The sequence below is a fragment of the Sylvia atricapilla genome, chromosome 12, assembly GCF_009819655.1.
Source record: "Sylvia atricapilla isolate bSylAtr1 chromosome 12, bSylAtr1.pri, whole genome shotgun sequence".
In the NCBI taxonomy this organism is placed as follows: Eukaryota; Metazoa; Chordata; class Aves; order Passeriformes; family Sylviidae; genus Sylvia; species Sylvia atricapilla.
This window is the reverse complement of record NC_089151.1, coordinates 19,020,346-19,039,872: the sequence shown is the minus strand read 5'-3', so window position 1 is coordinate 19,039,872 and position 19,527 is coordinate 19,020,346. Positions and strand designations below refer to the sequence as shown.

At 38.4% G+C, this 19,527-nt stretch overlaps 1 protein-coding gene across 1 annotated transcript; it reads right to left on the bottom strand.

Annotated features, from left to right (window-relative positions):
- Nucleotides 1–3,374: 3,374 nt before the first annotated feature.
- On the bottom strand, nucleotides 3,375–19,015 carry GPATCH1 (G-patch domain containing 1). Its single transcript, XM_066327331.1, is given in 32 exon segments — nucleotides 3,375–3,688; nucleotides 4,857–4,975; nucleotides 4,977–5,003; nucleotides 5,514–5,572; nucleotides 5,575–5,625; nucleotides 6,109–6,150; nucleotides 6,153–6,218; nucleotides 6,925–7,083; nucleotides 7,086–7,134; nucleotides 7,819–7,988; nucleotides 8,310–8,443; nucleotides 8,707–8,827; nucleotides 8,830–8,833; nucleotides 9,099–9,226; nucleotides 9,229–9,279; nucleotides 11,211–11,360; nucleotides 11,363–11,527; nucleotides 12,109–12,313; nucleotides 13,710–13,789; nucleotides 14,495–14,639; nucleotides 15,427–15,593; nucleotides 15,596–15,654; nucleotides 15,656–15,666; nucleotides 15,995–16,053; nucleotides 16,170–16,266; nucleotides 16,611–16,683; nucleotides 16,685–16,775; nucleotides 17,153–17,236; nucleotides 17,515–17,611; nucleotides 17,614–17,651; nucleotides 18,641–18,790; nucleotides 18,892–19,015. Coding segments are annotated over 32 exon segments (2,997 nt in total). The 3' UTR covers nucleotides 3,375–3,666.
- Between the last annotated feature and the right edge of the window lie 512 nt (nucleotides 19,016–19,527).

Below are 19,527 nucleotides of genomic sequence, written 5' to 3'. Positions count from 1 at the left end.
GAGATTCAAACAGAATGCAGTCCTAACCCATAACTAAAACTCTGAAGGTAAAGCATCAAAAGAAGCATGGTCAGCAGGTCAAGGAAGATGATCCTGTCCCTCTGCGCTGGTGCATCTCACCTGGAATACTGCCTCCAGCTCTGGGGTCCTAGCACAGGAAAGGCACAAAGCTGTTGGATCAGGTTCCAGAGGAGGCCACCAAGATGATCAGAGAGTCGGGCAGCTCTATTATGTGGAAAGACCGAAACAATTGGGATTGTTGAGCCTGGAGAAGAGAAGCTTTGGGGGTGACCTAACTGTGCCTTTTCAGTACCTGAAGGGAGCCTGCAAGAAAGATGGAGAGATTCTATTCACAAGGGCCTGAAAGTGACAGGGAAAGGGAAAATGGCTTCAAACTAAAGAGGTAGGTTTAGAATGGATATTAGGAGGAAGTTCTCTGCTGTGAAAGTGGTGAGTTCCTGGCACAGGGTGCCCAGAGGAGCTGTGGCTGCCACAACCCTGACAGTGTCCAAGGCCAGGCTGGACAGGGCTTGGAGCACCCTGGGGCAGTGGGAGGTGTGCCTGCCCATGGCAGGGAGGTTGGAACTGGATGATCTTTAAGGCTCCTTCCAACCAAACAATTCTATGTTTCTATGATGTTCTTAGTAAAACGAAAATACAAATCAAAATTTACAAATGAATTATGGTACCCACCTGACTGTGAGCATGTCACAAAAACCCATGAGGACTGTTGACATGCACAGTAACTCACATTTCAGAGTATCACAGGATCACTCTCCTATCTTCACTAGGTAGCCATCTTCCATGACTAACCCAATTACTTCAATCAGATTCTTGTTTGTAGAAGCACAAGGAGGTTTTGGAATCAGGCAGAAAAATAGACAACACAGACTCCCTTCATGATGTGTTCTTTTATTTGTCTTCAATATGAGAATAAAATCTTGTACCTCTGACTGTAACTGCCCGTTGTAACACCAAGTGTCAGATCTAGAGCTGCTCCCCCCTCGCAAGGACTTTCATGGGAAGAGCTATGCTGCTAACTCGGCAGCTCTTGATAACAGACAAAACTTGAAAGTACATTCATTTTTCACTTATTTTCCTCAGTGTGTGTGTCATGCACTACCTGAGACACCAGAATGAATAGGAATGTCTCTAAGATCAAGAAAAAAAAAATCAAAGCAATTTTGTGTTCTTGTTCTATGGAAATCAAAAATGTCTTGCAGTCCAAACTACTCTTCTGGATTTACCCAGCCTTTGTCTGCTGCATGCACTATTAATCTTTGGTTTGGGTCACAGAGATACTGTTTGTTGTCAAGAACTTCAAATGCCTTCTCAGCACAGCCAGTCATTTGGTATCCACCCTTTCAAAGGGAAAAAAAAAAAAGAGAATGCGGAGAAGAAAAATTGTTAGGGCTGGCCTAGTCCCCCCATGATCCTAATCCACCATACTCTTCTGAATTTTAATTCTTCAGCTGTTCTATAGGGGAGGAAATTAGGCTTGTCATGATATATTTTACATAATTTTGCCTATACATTGCTGTCAGAAAGGTTCCCAATACTCAGGCAAATACTTTTAGTTAGATTCTGAAAAAATAAGAATTGCTCCACAGTGTTAAAGAAAACCTCCTTACACAGATCAAATATCTTAAACAGAAATGACACACTTCAGGCAAGTGGCACATTACAGCCTTTTCGCAAAAAGAACATTCAAGGATCTACTACACTTAAAAAATAAAGGATTATCTTCTTATTTTCTGGTCTTGATTCCAGTTTACTTACATGTAAGAGAACTGAATAGTATTTTGCTGAAGACAGAAAAATAAAGTTCCAGTTCTTGAATTCGGACAAAGCAGGAAAGTTTGAAACTGCCAATCTGGCAGTTATTGAACTTTACATGTCATGACTAACACACTGAGACACTTTTTTTATATCTCCAGTCTACAATATATGCTTATAGTTGCCAATGTATTTGTTTAACATCATCATTAGAAGATGTCACTTTTTCCTTCTACATTGCCTGGTTTCTTTGAGCTAGCATCACAGACACTCTTGGCTTATGTAATGATGAACCTTGTCTGGACTTTTATGCTTTGAGCTTCTTGGGCCTTTTCAGTGTGCCTGGAAAAGCTTCTGTTTATGGTAGAAACCTAGCACTGTACAGCAGGAAATCAAAATTTTAGACACCTTTATTAAATAATTTCATCTGAATTCATATGACATTAATGCACTACTACCCATTACCAATTCTTAGATTAAGTTGTGACTGCTCACTGTATGGCAGATCTCAGTGCCTGCAGTCTGCTAACCCACGAGGGGGAGTATGAAAGCAGGAACCATAGGAGAATGTATCCTAAATTCCAGAGTTCCACTTGACTGAGCAAAGTTCACATCCTTGATACTACCTTGGGCAGATTTACCGAATCTGTTTGAGAAAAAAAAAATGCTGATGGTTGGGGACTGTGGTTTTGTTTTTGAAGGTTTGTTTTCAAACTCCTCTCAAAAAAAAAAAAAATCTTTGTATCTCATGCAGTCTCTCAAGTCTTTCAAACACTTGTTTCCTTGACTCTGGCCCATCAAAACGCAGCACATCGAGCTCTTAGGCCACAGCTTTCAGCCAAGACCATTACAAATTCTGGCAAAGGTATTTGAGAAATCTTCTCTTCACTCATTTGGGAGTTTGCTCATGACTGTCAAGCGTGTGTTTGTGTGAAGAGAACTAACAAACCCCGGCTGCCATAAGCATTAACCACACACAAAGTGACAGAGAGCTTTTCATCCCTGGGCTGCCAGCAGTCCCCCGCTCCTCATGGGCACAGGGCCCAGCTGCTTCCCCTTCCCAGACCTGCTGCCAGGGCTCCACGCTGGCCCCAGAGCTGCTCCCCACCACCTCCAGGCACTCACTATTATTTCAGGGCTCATAGAGAAACTATTCTACAATATAACAATTGCAGACAAAAAGCAGCATGAACAGTTTTCTTTGTAACTATAGAAATGAGGCAGTTTTAATCGTATATAATCTTTTAGATCTTTAGCTGAAATAGTTTATGTGAAATGAACTCCGCAGGGCCTGAGCTTGATGATCCTGATGGATCCCTTGAGTTGGGTCCCTTCCAATTCAGCATCCTGTGATTCTATCAAAGGTTATTGGTTTAGAGCTGCTATAGTAAAAGTTATGCAATTTGTGTAGGCAAAAATAACAGCCAGATACTCGAAAAATGCGATAGGAAATTCTGCATTAAGATTCAATAAAAATATTTGCACCCAATAAAAATTTTACATTGCTTTAGTTTTAACTTCCTAACTTAACTCAAACTGAAACTTCCTCTCCAGCATTTTAGAGGTCCTAGGCATAAAAGATTATCACTATACACAACTTATTTGTAACAATAAAGTTTATTAAAATGCTTTGTTTAATTAATTAAAACAAAGCCTGCAGTATTTCAGATTATTATGCCCAGAAAGGGGTCTTTTCAATATTCTATAATTCATACATTTTGAACTCATGAAACATCATAAAATAAACATATGCACATTTACTTTCACAGAAATTCAATATGAATACTGTATCTATAGTGCTTCACATTATACACCACTGATCTACCATCATGGAGGAGATCAAAAATTCAAGATCAAGTCACACAATACTGGAGAATGCAAGAGAGCTCTTCAATACTGAAGTTGTTTTAATCTAAAAGGGAGGGAAAAAAGGAAAAAGGTCACACTAAACAGTCACACACATTAGGAACATTTCATTACTTGAGCAGTTACTTAAACCTTAGTTTCAGAGAGAGATCTGAGTTGTATTAGATAAAACCATTTTCTCAATGACGAGAGACATGCAAATGTGAAGATTCCAAAACAACTGCTTGTACAAAGAAATCTATTTGTGCAAAATACATAAAACATTTTTAGCTATTCATAAATCCAAGTAGTAGTTTGTTTTTCAATATGAAAACACCAAAACATAACTAACACTCAGTTCCAAAGGAATGGAAGGCAGAGTCCTTTCAAATGCCAGCTGGTACCTGCCCATTCCACTCCACACATTGACCCAAATCACTCTGCCATCAGACCAGATGAATGTGGTACTCAACAAATACCTTGAGACATCTCCTTCAGCTAGTAGGAGACACTAAACAGAAGCCAACACAGAGTGACTGCTCCTCATGGGACGTTTTTGAAGCTGACTATGATCTGCACTAGAGACAGTTATGGTTTTTCCTACTTTACTTCAAGCGTGTGTGCAAAATCTTGTGAAAGGTGCTTTTCTGATTTTCATATTTATGTTATCACTATCTTCAAGTCTCCAGTTTATAAAAATGTAATAGCACAGTCTGAATTTAGAAGACATGTACATGACTCAATATTTCTGCTTGCTTCACCCTTGCAAGTGACTCAAGTATTGCCCCTTGCTGAAGCACAGACTAGCTCAAGCATTTGGTGCCACACGAGATCTGTCAGAATGGAAGCTTAGCAGACAATGTTTCTTCCAATGTCCCCAAGTAAAGAGAATTAGATAAATGAAAATATGAATTTCCACTTGCACTACTTCAATTTTTAATTCCAATTCAAAATATCTTCCAAAAGTATCAGTTATCTTTAATTATAATGTCCATTAGCCCTGCTAGGCCTGTGTATTTAGTGGTCTTTACCTTATGAGGCTTCTATCCTAAAATTACCCTCTAGATTAAGATGTCTAATATTTGTACTCTTTCCTCACCAAAGTGAGTTCTTCACAAAGAAACTGGCTTATTCACATTTGCTGCAAATAGGTTTACTAGAATGACAACTCATAAATTGATATTTTAGTTATTCAATGTAAAATTTGCAAGTGTTTGAGCAACCTTTCTGCTTACCTTCTTAGAAGTTCTTTAGGTGACAAGCCTGCGGTATCCATATCACTAAGGCTGTCACTGCTATCTGTAGTGTCTGAGCTGCTGTCCTTTTCTGATTTTTTATTCTTGTGTTTTCCTTTTGTTTTTCTGCTTCTTATGCTTCTTTTTCTGTAAAAAGAACAGAAATAACCCTTTATCTCCTTGTAAAAGACTTGTATTTTCCTGAATGTCAACAAAAGAAACAAGTTTATTTCAGTATGGACTCAAAGCTTAACTGAAACAGAACACCTACCAATGACTGTTTTCCACTACTCAGACTAAGCTTAAAAAAACCCTATAAACCCAAATTCATTTAATCCAAGAACTCAACTCTCCCTAAAACAGAGCTTTCATTACAGTTATCTGTATATAAGCCATGAATGCAATTCCCAGAATGTGTCTGACATCTTCACACAGAACATGAAACTACCCACACATTGTACCTGCAGTCATACATGTGTATATGAAAAAAGCAGCATCACAGGGCAATAATTTTCTCATTTCAAAACATCAGAGAAATTCTGTTGCTTAAATTCTCGTCCCAATATATATTTTTCTAAACCAAGCATAAATAATAAAACATTCTGAAAGGCAGATCAAAAAATCAATAGATCAAAAATCACTATTTAAATTTATTACCTTTTCCTTTTTGCGTTTGCGTTCTTTCTTAGTCTTGTGTCTCTCTCTGATTCTCCGATTTTTTCCTTCCTACTGGGCCCAGGAGAAGTTGCTGCTTGTTGTTGCCAAGTTCCTAAAGTACAAAGCAAATGCATAAAGAATAAAAACAAACAAAACAAAAACAAAACAAAAAAACCCCAACAAAACCAGGGTAATTTGGTTATTACATTCTGTATTACTTTTAATCTAATATGATAGTTAAACAAACAAAAGCCCTAACTTTAAAAAGGAAATTAAATGTCTAAAACTCCTACCTGCAACATCCTTATTGTAATTAAATGCCTTTGCAATCTGTTAAAAATGAAATTGCAAGGCTGTCCTGTATTTTCACATCCATTTTTATCATTACCTCCATAAACTTCAAACTGGAACACAGGCAAAGGGGTTCCTGTTGGTGGGTCACAGCATGGCAACAAAATATTTGCTGATGCCTGTTTACATAACACACATTTAAGAGACGAATGGCCTATTCAAAAAAGCTTTTGTTAATGAGAATGTGTATTTTATATACAATTTCCATGTGCAGAATTTGCACTCTAGATGCTACAGAACCTACCAGAAGAAAAAGCTGGTGGCAACTTTGGTCCAAATTCCTCTGCGCATCCAGTTCCTGCTTTGACGTAGGCAATGAAGAAATGCCAGAATCAGTTGTAGCAGTCACACTCTCTATGAAAAAAACCAGAACTTGCTATTTTAAAGGAAAATAAGATGATACTTTTTCCAAAAGTGTGGAAGAAAGTTCAAGGAGGCTTTCTAAAAGCCTTTAAGAAAGCAAACTGATCAGCATCCTCTATCTCTATGGACTGCATCAGCCAACTGGGTAGCCAACATTCTGGAACATGTCAACATACTGTAGGGTTTTTTTCTTTTAAATCAAAATCTACCTTTTAAACTCTAAAATTATTAATTAAATTACTATCAGTGCATTTGTTTGCTTCCCTTTTGTAATAGTGTTACTTTTCCACTACTCAAAAAAAAAAAAAAAACCTCCATTAAATGTATAAGGTTAATTAACACTAAAAGTTAAGTGTTAATAGAACCAACTGTAAGTGAACAAAGTATTTTATTTTAAGTATGTTCTTACACTGGATGTTTTGTTCTCCCTCACTGTATAACAGGCATATTTCATGCAGCAGTTTGCTTGTAAAATCTACACAAAAGGTACATGGCAATGCTAATAACACTGTAACATGCAAGGCCTTATTCAGTGCTGTATTATTGCATTTTCTACATGACCAGCTCTACCAATCTCAAGGTGATCTGCACAGGAGCAGATCATTGTCCTAACAGTCCAAGAATGTGATTCAAAAATGAAACTTTCACAAGGTATTTATTTTATGTTGCATAAAAACAAACATCCATTAAGTACTACCTTGTATATTAGAGGAGGAACTGTCTGATACTTCAACTTGCTTGGTGGTTTCTGATGCTCTTTCTGAAGTAGTTGGTTGCTGTTCTTCATCACTCTCTTCTTCAGAGGAAGATGATTTTTCATCTGAGGAGCTCACAAAGATAGCCTTAAATAAGTCCATGGTGGTCGTCCACTCTCTTCCTCCTGATTCTTATCTTCATCAGCTACCTGCTAAACAATATCATAACAAAAATATTTAAACACTAAAGAAACTTACAGTCTCTCTCTGATAAGGAATAATTTCAAGCACAATCTCTCTCTGATAAGGAATAACTTCAAGCATGCTGACAGGTATTTACAAGGATGGCACAATCGCTGTGACATAAACAACCTTAGTCCCAAATAGTAAGCTCTGAAATGCTGAGCAACTAAACCAGTGTCCTATAAAGAGTAGTGCAGTTCGTGAAAATAGATCCCCAAATATTATAAAGTCTAATTCATTAATTCAATTATAAACTTCAATTACATAATATTAATGTAAGCAAAAGGAAAACATCACCTTTCTCCCCAAAGTATGCACTTTCTTCTATGGAAAGGAGAAATAAGTGTATTTTGTGCCTGTGAGCAGAGTGGTGGTAAAATTACTGAATTTAGTTCCCAGACTACTGAGCTACATTTTTTTCTTGTTTTAAGCTCTACTTCAAGTATAATCAGAAGTAAGCTGCAAACACCTTGCATCCCACAGTTACAACCTCAGAATTCTTCAAAGTGCCATCTCATGCCTTTGCTCATCCTGAGTTTGCTCTTGTGCCAACTGATCTGTATTAGAACAATTCATTTATTAACCAGTCTTATTTCTGGGTTGTCAAGGTTTACAGCTGTTCCCCTTAAGTTCAAACCCTGTTGTAAACTCACCACTGTGGGAGGAGTTTCAGTTGTCCCAGTTCCACATTTTTCTGTTGCTGGCACTGGTGGCTGCTGCTGAACATCAGCTTTTGATCTAGCAAGACTAATGAATTCACTGATAGAATCTTTCTTCTCCTTCTCTTTATCTGACACATCCCACCTTGAAGATTTCTTTGGTTCTAAAACATCCAAAATATTCAAATCACCACATGCCAAAATGTTCTGCATTTCATGGCCTACTTAATTTTATATTACTCTGCTTCTTCAGTGTGACACTTTTAAAATCTAATAATACTTGACCTATAAATGTCTTCTAGATAGAAGAAACCTGCATTATATCACTAACTTCAGTTTTTATGTCACTGACTTTTTATTTTCAATTCCTTTGTTTGGGTTTTTTAAAAAAAAAAAATCATGTGGCTAGGTTCTTAACGAAAAAGATGCCTTTTCTGTATATTATGTCATGTGTAGGTAAATTAGTAAAGTAACAGCAAACTTACTGTTGAGACTGCTACTCTCTTGGATCTTTTCATTTGTTGCTTGAGTTACAGATGTGGTAGGCTCAGCCACAGTCAAGAAATTAAAAACAGAATACTTGTCCCGTTTCACTTTTGGTAGACCCACTATAGAAGAACTAGAGGAAATAAAATTGTTTGCTGATTATTGTTTTCACAGGAAAGTCCTCAAATTAGCTACAACAAGCTGAAGGCCCCTACAGTAGTCCTTAAAATGCACGCTGTTTATCAGTGGTCACCATATTTCATGGAACAAATAAAATTTAGGCAGTTCTGTTACTATCTTATGACATAAGAAAACACCAAGGCAGATTTTCCACAAGCAAATGAAAAACTCAGAATTTATAAAAAGTTCTAAAAATGTAAGTATCAATTATCTTACTCAGGATACGGATCACGAACATTAAATCTTTTACACAGCAGCTTATCAGGATGCCATTCAAACTTGTCTCTTGTGAGTTTGCCAAACATCTTCATCTTCACAGCCGTTTCCTTGTCATCATATCATTCTGAAAAAGTCAAACATTTATAGCTGATAAATAAGTAACAACTTACTGAACTGTTGTAAGATTGATGAGCAGGACAAACCCATCAATATTTAAATGCTGTTTAACACATCACTACTCCGTAAGCACTGAGTGTTTTCAAAAGCTGCTAAACGAAAGGGCAACAAAACAGTGATATATCTGCGTAAGAGTTTAAAAGAAAAAGAAAGTCAGGGCTAAGGCAACAACTGCAGCTCCAGTGTATTAAAAGACTGCAGGCAGCACAGACCTCTTGGTCTCGAGGAACTTCCACTTTGTCAACATCATCTTCGTACTTAGCGCGGGTGAATCTGGAGGAGAGTGTCGAGTTCGAGGACCTGTAGAAGACGGCTGCGCGGAAGAACTCCTCCCGCTCCTGCCTCGCTCCCACTCCGACACGTGCGGGTCTAAAAACCGCTCCAACGCCTCTCCTGTGAGAGAAGGAAGGAATGCTTAGCAGAGATGACAGCTCACTTTGGGTCAACGCTTCTCAAACAAGAAATAAGGTAAGAAGCAAACGTTCTTGCAGGTAGTAAACGAGTACTTAGCTCAAGGGTAGTGTTAATCTCAACTGTGTTCATCTCTGATAAATGGAGGTCTTTTTTTAGACAGCAAGAGTGACAACATTTGCCAAATGCAAAATCAGTATTTTAAGTAATTTTACTTCTAAAACTGATTCCTTACTCATTGCCTTTTAAAGAATGTTCAAAATGCTTAATGGATTTAACAGGTGATTAGAACAAAAAGCATAACCCAAAGCTTTATCAAATAACTAAAACAGAACAAAAGAGTTTAAGCCTGGCTGGGCTTTGGTAACTCGCTTTCTGGTCTGTAAAGTGCCCACTGATAAACACAGAGTTTGCACACAGGTTTACAGGAACAGGTTCACTTTTTCTCCCAGAAGGAAGAGGAATAACAGCAGCCAAGCAAATACAATTACAGTAGAACAGACCTTTGACCATTCCAGGTATTTATACATTTCTATATTTCATCATTATGACTAGGGAGGCACTTACAGTCATAATACAGCCATAACTGAGAATACTGATAAACAACAGTCCAAATATTGGATATAATATATTAATATTCATATTACATGGAATATATGTTAATTTTATAGTATTAGTCAAATTAATATTCTAAAGATGAAATATTTAATTTAAATAAATAAAAAAAGAACTTAATATTTTTATAATTTTAAATAGTTTAAAATATTGACATTTTATCTAGGGAAAATCCAAGTCCTGAACAGAGGAACTATGGATTCAAAGCTCAAGTTGTCTGTCCCAATGTGGCAACCAGAAGAGGCTACTGACCAAAATATTTATTTATATAATGAAAAGGACTTAAAAAAACCCCAAAAAACCAAAAAACCCAAACCACAACTAAATCAACAAATGCAGGTTTTCTACCTGTCACTGTGTGCTTTCCTCTGTCAAATTTCCCTGGTGCCCATTTTCTTCTTCCCCAATAGTCCCAGTGTACTTCAAAATTTGAAAAAAACCCAACCCTTTTTTTTAGGTTTATTTCAAGGCAATTTAAAGTCATGGGCTGATGATGAACTCGCTAGATCAATTTCAGCTTTTTATGCCTTACAGAAAAATCCCAGTACTGGAGAACTCACCACAAGGCATTGCAAGTACCTGGTTTAATCTAAGATATAGACAGTATTATTTATTAGCAAAAACCTAAACAAAATGGAAGGAGACTGAAACAGCATGAAAAGAGACGATGAAGGAGCTTGGATTTTTTCTGGTTTTGAGTAAGAGCTCTGCATGTATGCTGTGTTATTACAGTCATAAATTTTTCTGAGAAGAACGTAAGGGACAGCACAACTTTGAGTATCCAAAGGACATATAATACAAGCTTTGACAAGTGTGAAATACTTCATTCACTTTAGGGCTCTTATCTTCCCCTGGTGCAGAGGACATGGGGTTTCTTTTGATTCTACTGTTCCCCAATCATCTTTCTGTCTCTACATGATCTGTCAGTTTAACTATTTGAAGAGAAACTAACTAAATTAAAAGGCTTGTTCCACTGACCAAGGCTGAAATGTACCTTGGCAAATGAAACAAGGCAAACCCAGGAAATTAAGTAGGACGTAACTTCTCCTACATCACAGAAGTGAAATGTAATGCCTAAAATCAAGACTACTGGCTGGCAATTGAATAATTGAGCAGTTTTCCTGAAATCAACATGACTAAGTATCAGTAAAGATTTCTGTTAACATTGGTCCTGAAAAGAAGTAAAAGGAGAAATGCTGTGGAATTCAGGAAGAGAACTCATAGTGAATATAAAATGCCTTGGGACAAAAAATAAGGGGGGGGGGGGGGGAGAAAAAAATTATCAAGAAATATTTTACCTTTTTCTCCTTTTTTAAGACTTTTCACAAAATTTTCATATCTTTTTTGTTTTTCTGGATTTTTTGCAAATGGTTTGAAGTCACTAGAACCAGCATTTACTAACTGTCCCTCCAGCTGCCTTTGCCATTTAAGAGTAGCATCTTCTGGGGAGGCTGGCTGAATCTGCTGTTAGGTGACTGCTGAGACACTATTTTTGCTTTCATTTGTTGTTCAGACACTATTTTTGCTTTCATCTGTTGTTCAGATGCTTGTTTCACCTCTTTGAGTCTTTCTCTATCTTTCTCAGACAGATACTCCAAAATAGAAGGAGCCGGACCTAAAGCAGAAAAAAAGCAGCAAAATACAAATGAAAATTACTACAACTATTTCTCCACTTTAGTAGAAGAAAAATCCCTACCACATGTGTATACATTCAGATAAAATGCTCTTAAGCAGAAATTAACAATAAAATGGCATACATGGCAAATAAAAACTTGGTCACTATTACATCTTTTATGCTGTTTACATATAACTTGATAAAGTTTACTATTGTATATACAAATGCAGCCACAGTTACAAATTATCTTTTTAGTATATTTGAATGTATTTCAGTGAAACATCATTTTACAGAAAAAATCATCACAGTCTACTATGTTCATAAAAGGCTATAACCCTCCCCAACAAAACACAACCCAACACATACTTTTTGTCTTTAAAATATTAAAGTAAATGAAAATACAGAACAGTTGTATAACAATTCAACTGCTGAGATGAAATTGAACAATGAAATGGTAACTAGCTTATGGTAATTAGATTTGATACATTTCTGTTAGAAAGTAAGTGCTCAAGGCCAGACCAAATTCTTACTGTTCTGTACATAAACATACAACATGCCTGAAGCAAAGATAGAGTTAATACCTTTCAGCTCAGCCTCTCCTAGCTGCTCCCTCCTCTGAGCTGCAGTCAAAGCATGCCTGCTTTGGTGTGCTGGATCACTCCCAAGTTTCCCCGTTGACTCCTCCAAAGCCTTCTGTAAGTGGCAGTTTTCATTCCCAGCTATTATCACAGGTCGGAAGTAATGGACTGGTCTGTAATTTCGTGGCAGGCTAGGTGGGGGATAAATCTGGGGGGAAAAGGGCAACAAAACAAAAAACCCACCTTTGTATGCAACACTTAGAAATGCCTTTCAGAAAAAGTCAGCTCAACTAAGAACTTCTCAATTTACATCTTAGTAGTAGAAACAGATAGTACAAGCTACCAACTCCTTTTGGCCCAGTCAGTAGGTGGTACTGGAATACAAACTCTGGGGACAAACATATTGACAATATATTTACAACTATGAAGAAATAAAGCACATTAAGCGACAGAAAAATTAACAAGAGTCTTAGGATGCACTGCTTTTATTTGAGAAAATACCTCTTAATATTGCTTACTATTTTTTTAGCTGAATTCAAATGATTTAATCAATTAACTGGATTACTGAGTACTTCTGTGCTTACTGTATTTTAATGTCTTTCAAAGTGCTTTTCCCCACGTTCTTCATTCAAGCTGTTACTTAAAAGGTTATCTCTGTGCTCCCTATATGATGCAATTTTATATACAACACAAACATTCTTCCTTAGAAAGAGGACCCTGTCATAAAATCGTTTGTCATTCCAATTTATGCAAGCATATATGCATGAATTATGTAAACCTGGAAACAGGACTAAGAAATTAAATTCTCACCAAAATAGCAAAGTGAACAAAGCATGAGGCCTTGTGGCATACAAGTAGAGATCTTATAAAAGAAAGGCCTTATAAAATCACTCCTTGCTCTGTTAAATTACTGGCTGGCCTGTTGCTTCTGAGTACAGCTAGCTAAGGTCCCATATGAAAGAATCTTGAGAATGACAATCAGTTTGCATAACCAACCTATTAGAAAGAAAAATAAGTTGCACCTGTAATAACAAAAGATCTGTCCCATGAGAATTCACAAAGAAAATATGTAAACACCTGTGAATAGAAAAGTCTTAACATGTACACACACAAACACTTTCTAACCAATAAATTGGTGGAAATAAAACCACTAGTCAACTGGAGCTGAACAAGTGAAAATGTATAAAAATGAGTTATGTGAATAAAGATGGGGCTTTTCTGCATTAAGAAAGAGTCCTGTCTGCTTATTACTGCAACAGGCCTGGTTTTACAGAAAACTGAATGTTACATATGAAAGTCTAGAACTAAAGTATGTAATATTTTTCTTTTTAGGTTAAATGAAACCATTCTGTCAGCCTTATGGCAAGTAGCAGTGAATAGTGGGGAAGGCATTTGTTCAAAGCCAGACTCAGGCAAAGTTTAAATACCTTCAGGACTGATAAATTTTAAGTTTCTACTGAACAGCCCCAGTGCTATTGTGTTCATCAGCAATTTTTGCTGCGACCAAAACATTTATTTCTAAGAACAGAAAAACACTGAGAAGCAGTAGAGTCTGCATAGTTCACATGATAAATGATGTTATTCTAATAGATAAAATAGCTTACCTTGATTGGAGCTGATGATTTTGATGCCAAGGAAAAACCAGCCAGGATTTTGCCTACATATTTAAATTCTCTTTCAGGCCCTACAAAATTATTGCAGAGCTGGTCACTATCTTAAACATGCATGTTAGGCAACTTTTATTCTGAATAATTTCCATTGTCTATTATGAAATAATTGTAGTTTGTCCTCACCACCTCTCATTTAAAATTAAGAGTTCTGATTATACATTAGTACTGTACACCTAAAACTGCTACCAGAGTGATTGCTGCAGGTTGAACATGGCTTATAGTGAAACAACAGCATCCACACTGTGCACAGCTAACACCATTAATGAGTACAACTAATGTGAACAGGTACTCCAGAAATTACAACAGTATTTCATGCACTTACATTGCAGTAAAAATAAAGTGGTACCAAGGTACAATTTATAAAAATTATCTAAAAATACAGGAGTTTATCTAAAAAAAGTTCTCTTTTTAAGTTCTGGGTCATATTTTGTAACTGTGATTCACAATCACTTTTTTTTTTGTTCAGTGAAACTGAACAAAGTATCCCACATAGCATCACATATTGCCCTCCTGAAAATATGCTTTGAGGGTTTAATCTACACTGGGATTAATGGAGGACTCTGGAAATTATTTCCGTAGAACACTTCAATAGAGAAGGAGAACTAGTTGAATTTTCAGATATCAAAATTAGGCTGAAAATTAAAACATATGGCAAATAGAGACTACTTTTTTTCCCCCCAATATTACACTTGCTCCTTAAAGAGAACTACAGTTCTTACTTTTTTTGGATTTATACTGCTTCGGTGCTGTCCAGCCATACAAGCCATCTCCAGGCTCCTCATCCTTTAGAACTGTATCATATTTTGACAGTGTGTCAGTTGCATAAATATCATCTTCTTCCTCTAAAGCTCCTACACCAAAAGCCTAAAATATATTTTAAATGAGAACTCAGAATGTAAAAATAGTTTTAAGTCACATATCAGAACATATCTACATGGGTATCTATTAATCTACATAAAATCTACAGTACAAATATATACACACTGGGAAAAATGTAGCATCCAACTGTCACCACAATGAGAATGTTGAGATGCTCATACCTCAGTGAACACAAAAAGCAAACACATTCCACTCCCCTGGCAGGGAGGGACAGTAAATGTGGTGTGTACAAGATAAGGACAGCAGACTAGCTGCACCAAAATAGCATGTGCAATCTGACTAAGAGCAGGTTAAGTTGAATTAAAAAAAAAAAAAAAAAAAAAAAAAAAAGTCAGTTAACATGGAAATTAAACAACGTAGAAGTCCCAGAAAATATAAACTGACAGTGCTTCTAGATAAGAACTACAAATACCCAGGAGTAAACAAAGCCTCTCTAGCAGCAGATACTGAAAGTACAACAGACAAAAAAAACCCTAATAACATACTGAATATTGACTTTATCCAATCAAAGTAACACAGGACATTTTTCATTCAGCTATTCAGAGTCAGGTAGTTTTTATAGTTGTATTTACAGTTTCAGTAGGTGAAGGCATTTGAGAGTTCTAAGGATTGTTCCACATCTTCAAAATAGTTTTAAAAAACCCTATTCTCAAACCACAATTAACATTTCTTACAATACTACTACAATGACTAGGAGCTTTTCACTTAAAACCCCCAAAATTTATGTGGATTTTACGCACTAATCATAAAACACATTTTAAAATGTCCTTACCTGACCTGTAATACCCAGTTTTCTTCCTTTACTGTGTCTCAGATCCCCAAGTAAATTGCTTGTTTCTTCAGAACCAGCTGTGAAAAGATTCAGGTGTTCTCTTCCAGATACACCAAACAAAGCTTGTGAGGGGTCCAAACCCTTGTAGCCAAGTCCATGGACATTTCTTTTGGAGTCAAGTCTACAGGCATTACATCTTTTGGTGCAAACGTCACATTCTCTGGCTGTATCATCTTCATCCTTGTACAAAATAAAAGTTTATAAGAGCAAATATGACTAAAAGTTCCGTTGTTGAGCTTTTACAACATTCAGTTAACAAGAGCCCAGGCAAGTTTGCATTTCCTGAATTGTGTATGAGCTACACCTGCTTATGTAGCAAAAGAAGAAATTTAAGTATTATAACCTTTCTTCACATTAAACATAGAAAGTATTTACAGACACTTTTAAGAAGATTTGACATTGCATTTTAAAATACTGTTCAAGGAATTTAAAGAAGTTGGTTTGTTTTCTTAATCTGTTATCACATATTCTTACATAAGTCAACAGACCACTTTTGCCTGTTCAATACCTCAGAGCCCTCAGACAGTCCGGGTGGTAATGCACAACCATATATTTTCACTGTAGGATCTGCAAGAGACATCATAACACCATATTACAATAATAAAAAAGAGGGTTTAAAATCAACTTTCTAATCAGTCTATGACTTTCTACTAACAAAAAAGTTAATTAGCTCAGAAACTTACCAGGTTTCTGTCTGCATGCCTTTCTTTTGACTCGTGGTCCAATTCCTTGTCCTTCTTTCCAGCCCATTTTTCGTAAAAGTTCAACCCCAATTGTATTCTAAGAAAACAAAATGAAACAAACCCCAAAAATTACTTCAAACCCCACCTTTATTATTTGTTGACAAATAATGTACATACATATCATTTGAACTTCTGGCTTTATATCCCACTATAAAATCAAATCTAAATGTGCTAATATTTGCATGCATACTATTTTCCAGTTCAGTTTACTTGGCACAAGTCCACACATTCAAAACAAAAATCCAGGCTGAGGCCACTTAGGAAGTGTAACACTGCAGGATCTTCCAGTCTCACAAGTACAGTGCTCAAACATTACTCTTCTAAGCAATACAACACTTCTGAGTGAAATGAACAGTTTGGCAAACTTGTATGTAAATTCACTTACTTGGATGGTCCTATCAAATCATCAAATGCAGTGGTTCCTGGAATGGGTGCAACTACTCCTGCAATCTGCTAGCTTTCTCCTTATTCTGTCTTTAGCTTTAGATGCAAAATCATCTGTAGTTGTAATATCTTTTGGTGCTATCCCAAATTCACTAAGATCCTGGAAACATACACAAAATAAAAACTTTTAGATTAAGCATTCTTCAAATTCTTACTTACTGTAATAGTAAATTAACGAAAATGGCATATGACCTTCATATTTGCTAATTTTTCCAAGCCGCTTATATAGTTGTTTTTGCAATAACTTTAGTGGAAATATCTTAATTTCAAAAGTATTTGCATTTTCTGATAAAATGAGAAGGTTGAGTTCTAGTTTTATTTTTAATACTGACATTACAGGAGCTTCTAAAGCCAACCTATGAAATAGTCTATAAACCTAATAGGATAACACTGTATACAAGAAGTAATTTCAAGTTGCTTTAATTTTTGCTGTCATGGCAGCTATTTACACAAGTTTTCAATCCCTTTCTAAATTTACTCCTCATCCATGAAGTCTTCTGGTCCAAGAACGGTTCTATCTGCTCTCTTCTGTCGCGATGATACAAAAGCTGAAGGGGTCCATCCTTTAAAGAAGATAAATATTTAAGTAAGGTACTTAAGGCAACATAGTATTCAGAAATATTCAAACATTTCAACCTTACATCTTAAAGATAGAAAGGAATATTTGTAAAATTACAGTCCAAAAACTCAAAGAGCTATAACTTCAGCAATACCATTTCAACTACTCACAGTATAAGGAATAGCAGGAACAAGAATGCTTAATGACAGTTAATTTGTTTTCATTAACATGACAATATAGTTCTCAATTTAACCATTCCCAGAAGACAGCAAAATATCTAACCTTCCTTTGTACCAACGGTGTTAAAGTAACCAGCAGAAAAGCCACCAGTGAATGCACCATGGAAACGCTGGTATCGCCCCTTTGCATCTTTAAACGCATCTGTTCTTGAAGAGGAACTGGCTTTTTTAATCGTTCACCTACAATCAAAGTACATCAAAAAGTAAGACACAACTTTACATTTAGAAGAGACTTCCCACTTTCCCCAGAAGCCATTTTTCCCTTGCAGGTAAGAACAGGATGAAACACTAGCCACCCTGATGTGGAAAATCATCAGCAGTTGATATTTATTTCACTCCACTGTAACTTTCATATACACCGTTGACACACACTGGTAAAGGAAAAGCATGACATGTTCGCTCAAAATCCTTAATTCTACTGACTTCTGAGAACACTGGATTTTTTTTCTTGCAAACGAAACTTTGAGGTTTTAAGGATGCAAGACCTCTGGCAGGATTTCCACACCTCAGCAACTGCTTGAAAAATAACACATCGAAAGTGTTTAAACTGAAACAAAACGCAAAAGCCATAAACTTTGACACAAACATTTACCCTCTTTTAACAATATTTCTTGAATAAAGCGGCACGGATTGGGGAGTGACAGCTGTACATCAATCCTTCAACGACGCCCTGTCCACCTCATCGGGCGGTCGCATTAGCGTAACTGCGTACACTTGAACTGTTATACCTGAATTGTACTTTTATCTTTTATTTTCGGAGGGGTGGGAGGAAGGCCAGAAGCAAAGCCTAGCCCCTAGCTCCAGCCGGCGCAGCGGCCACAAGCCGCGGGGTATCCCGGCCACAGCGCAGAGCGGTGCAGCGCCGGGGCGGCCTCTCCGCACTCCGCTCCCAGGCCCCTGTGCTGGGCCAGAGCCTCTCGCAGGTCAGCACGGCTGCCGAGAAACGCTCGCTCGTCCCGCGGCAGCAGGAGGAAGGGGGAGCAGGTCTGCGCCGGGAGCACACGCCGCGGTTCCCCGGGTAAGGGCTGGAAGGCCTTCAGCCGCGAACCGGAGCGGACCGCGCAGGCCTTCGGGACAGCCCGGCCCCGGCGCCTCACGCCGGGCCGCTCGCCGCAACGCATTGACAGAGGGCGGAGGGGGAGCAGACGAACCCGTCGGCGGTCCCTTACCCTCCTGCAGGGGCTGCAGCGGGCTTCCATAGCTCACCAAGTCCTCCTCCTCGCTGTCGCTGCTCTCCCGCCGCCGCCATCTTACCGACGGTGGCCGCGCGGGGCACGGCGGCGTCACTTGAGGGAGGCGGAGCCGCCGGCGCCTCCCGCCTGCGAGGCCGGGCTCTGCGGGGCTCCGGAGCCCTCTAACCCGCCGCCGGGCCCTTTAACACCCCACCGGAGCCCTTCACCCCGCCACCGGAGCCCTTCACCCCGCCACCGGGGCCCTTCACCCCGCCACCGGGGCCCTTCACCCCGCCAACCGGGGCCCTTCAGCGCCTCTCGGCCCCAGGGCGGCATTGGGCTGCGGGCCGCTCTCTGGTGCGGGGACGGCATGGCGGGTGCCTCCAGCGCAACCGTGTTTGCCTGAAAAAGTCCCCGGTCCAGGAGCTCTGCGGAGCTGCACACATCAACGGGCCGAAATGTTGCCTGGTGACTTTAAAATGACCGACCCGCATACTGTCAAACTCTGGGTCATCGGTGGCCGTGCGGTAGCTCCTCGAGCCATCGAGCGCACCAGATCAGGCCCCCTGGGACTCAGGGCTGGGAAAAGGGCAGCAACCACTCTGACAAACAGATTTATCTAAATCAAGGTGTAAAGCAGACTCCACCCTGAATCCAAACCGACGGAGCTGCGGATTTCATTGTACACTTAAGCAAATACATGGCAAAATTTGTCTTAACTGGGTTGTCTTATGCGGTGTTCAGGAATTTTTACAGAAATCAAGGCAGAATTCTGGGCATTCAAACCTTCCTTCCCTCCAAGAGCTTCAGCCCTGAACGCTTTCGGGTATCTCTGTACCTCCTTGGGAAGTCCTGTATCGAGAGAAAAACGTTTACTGAATGCA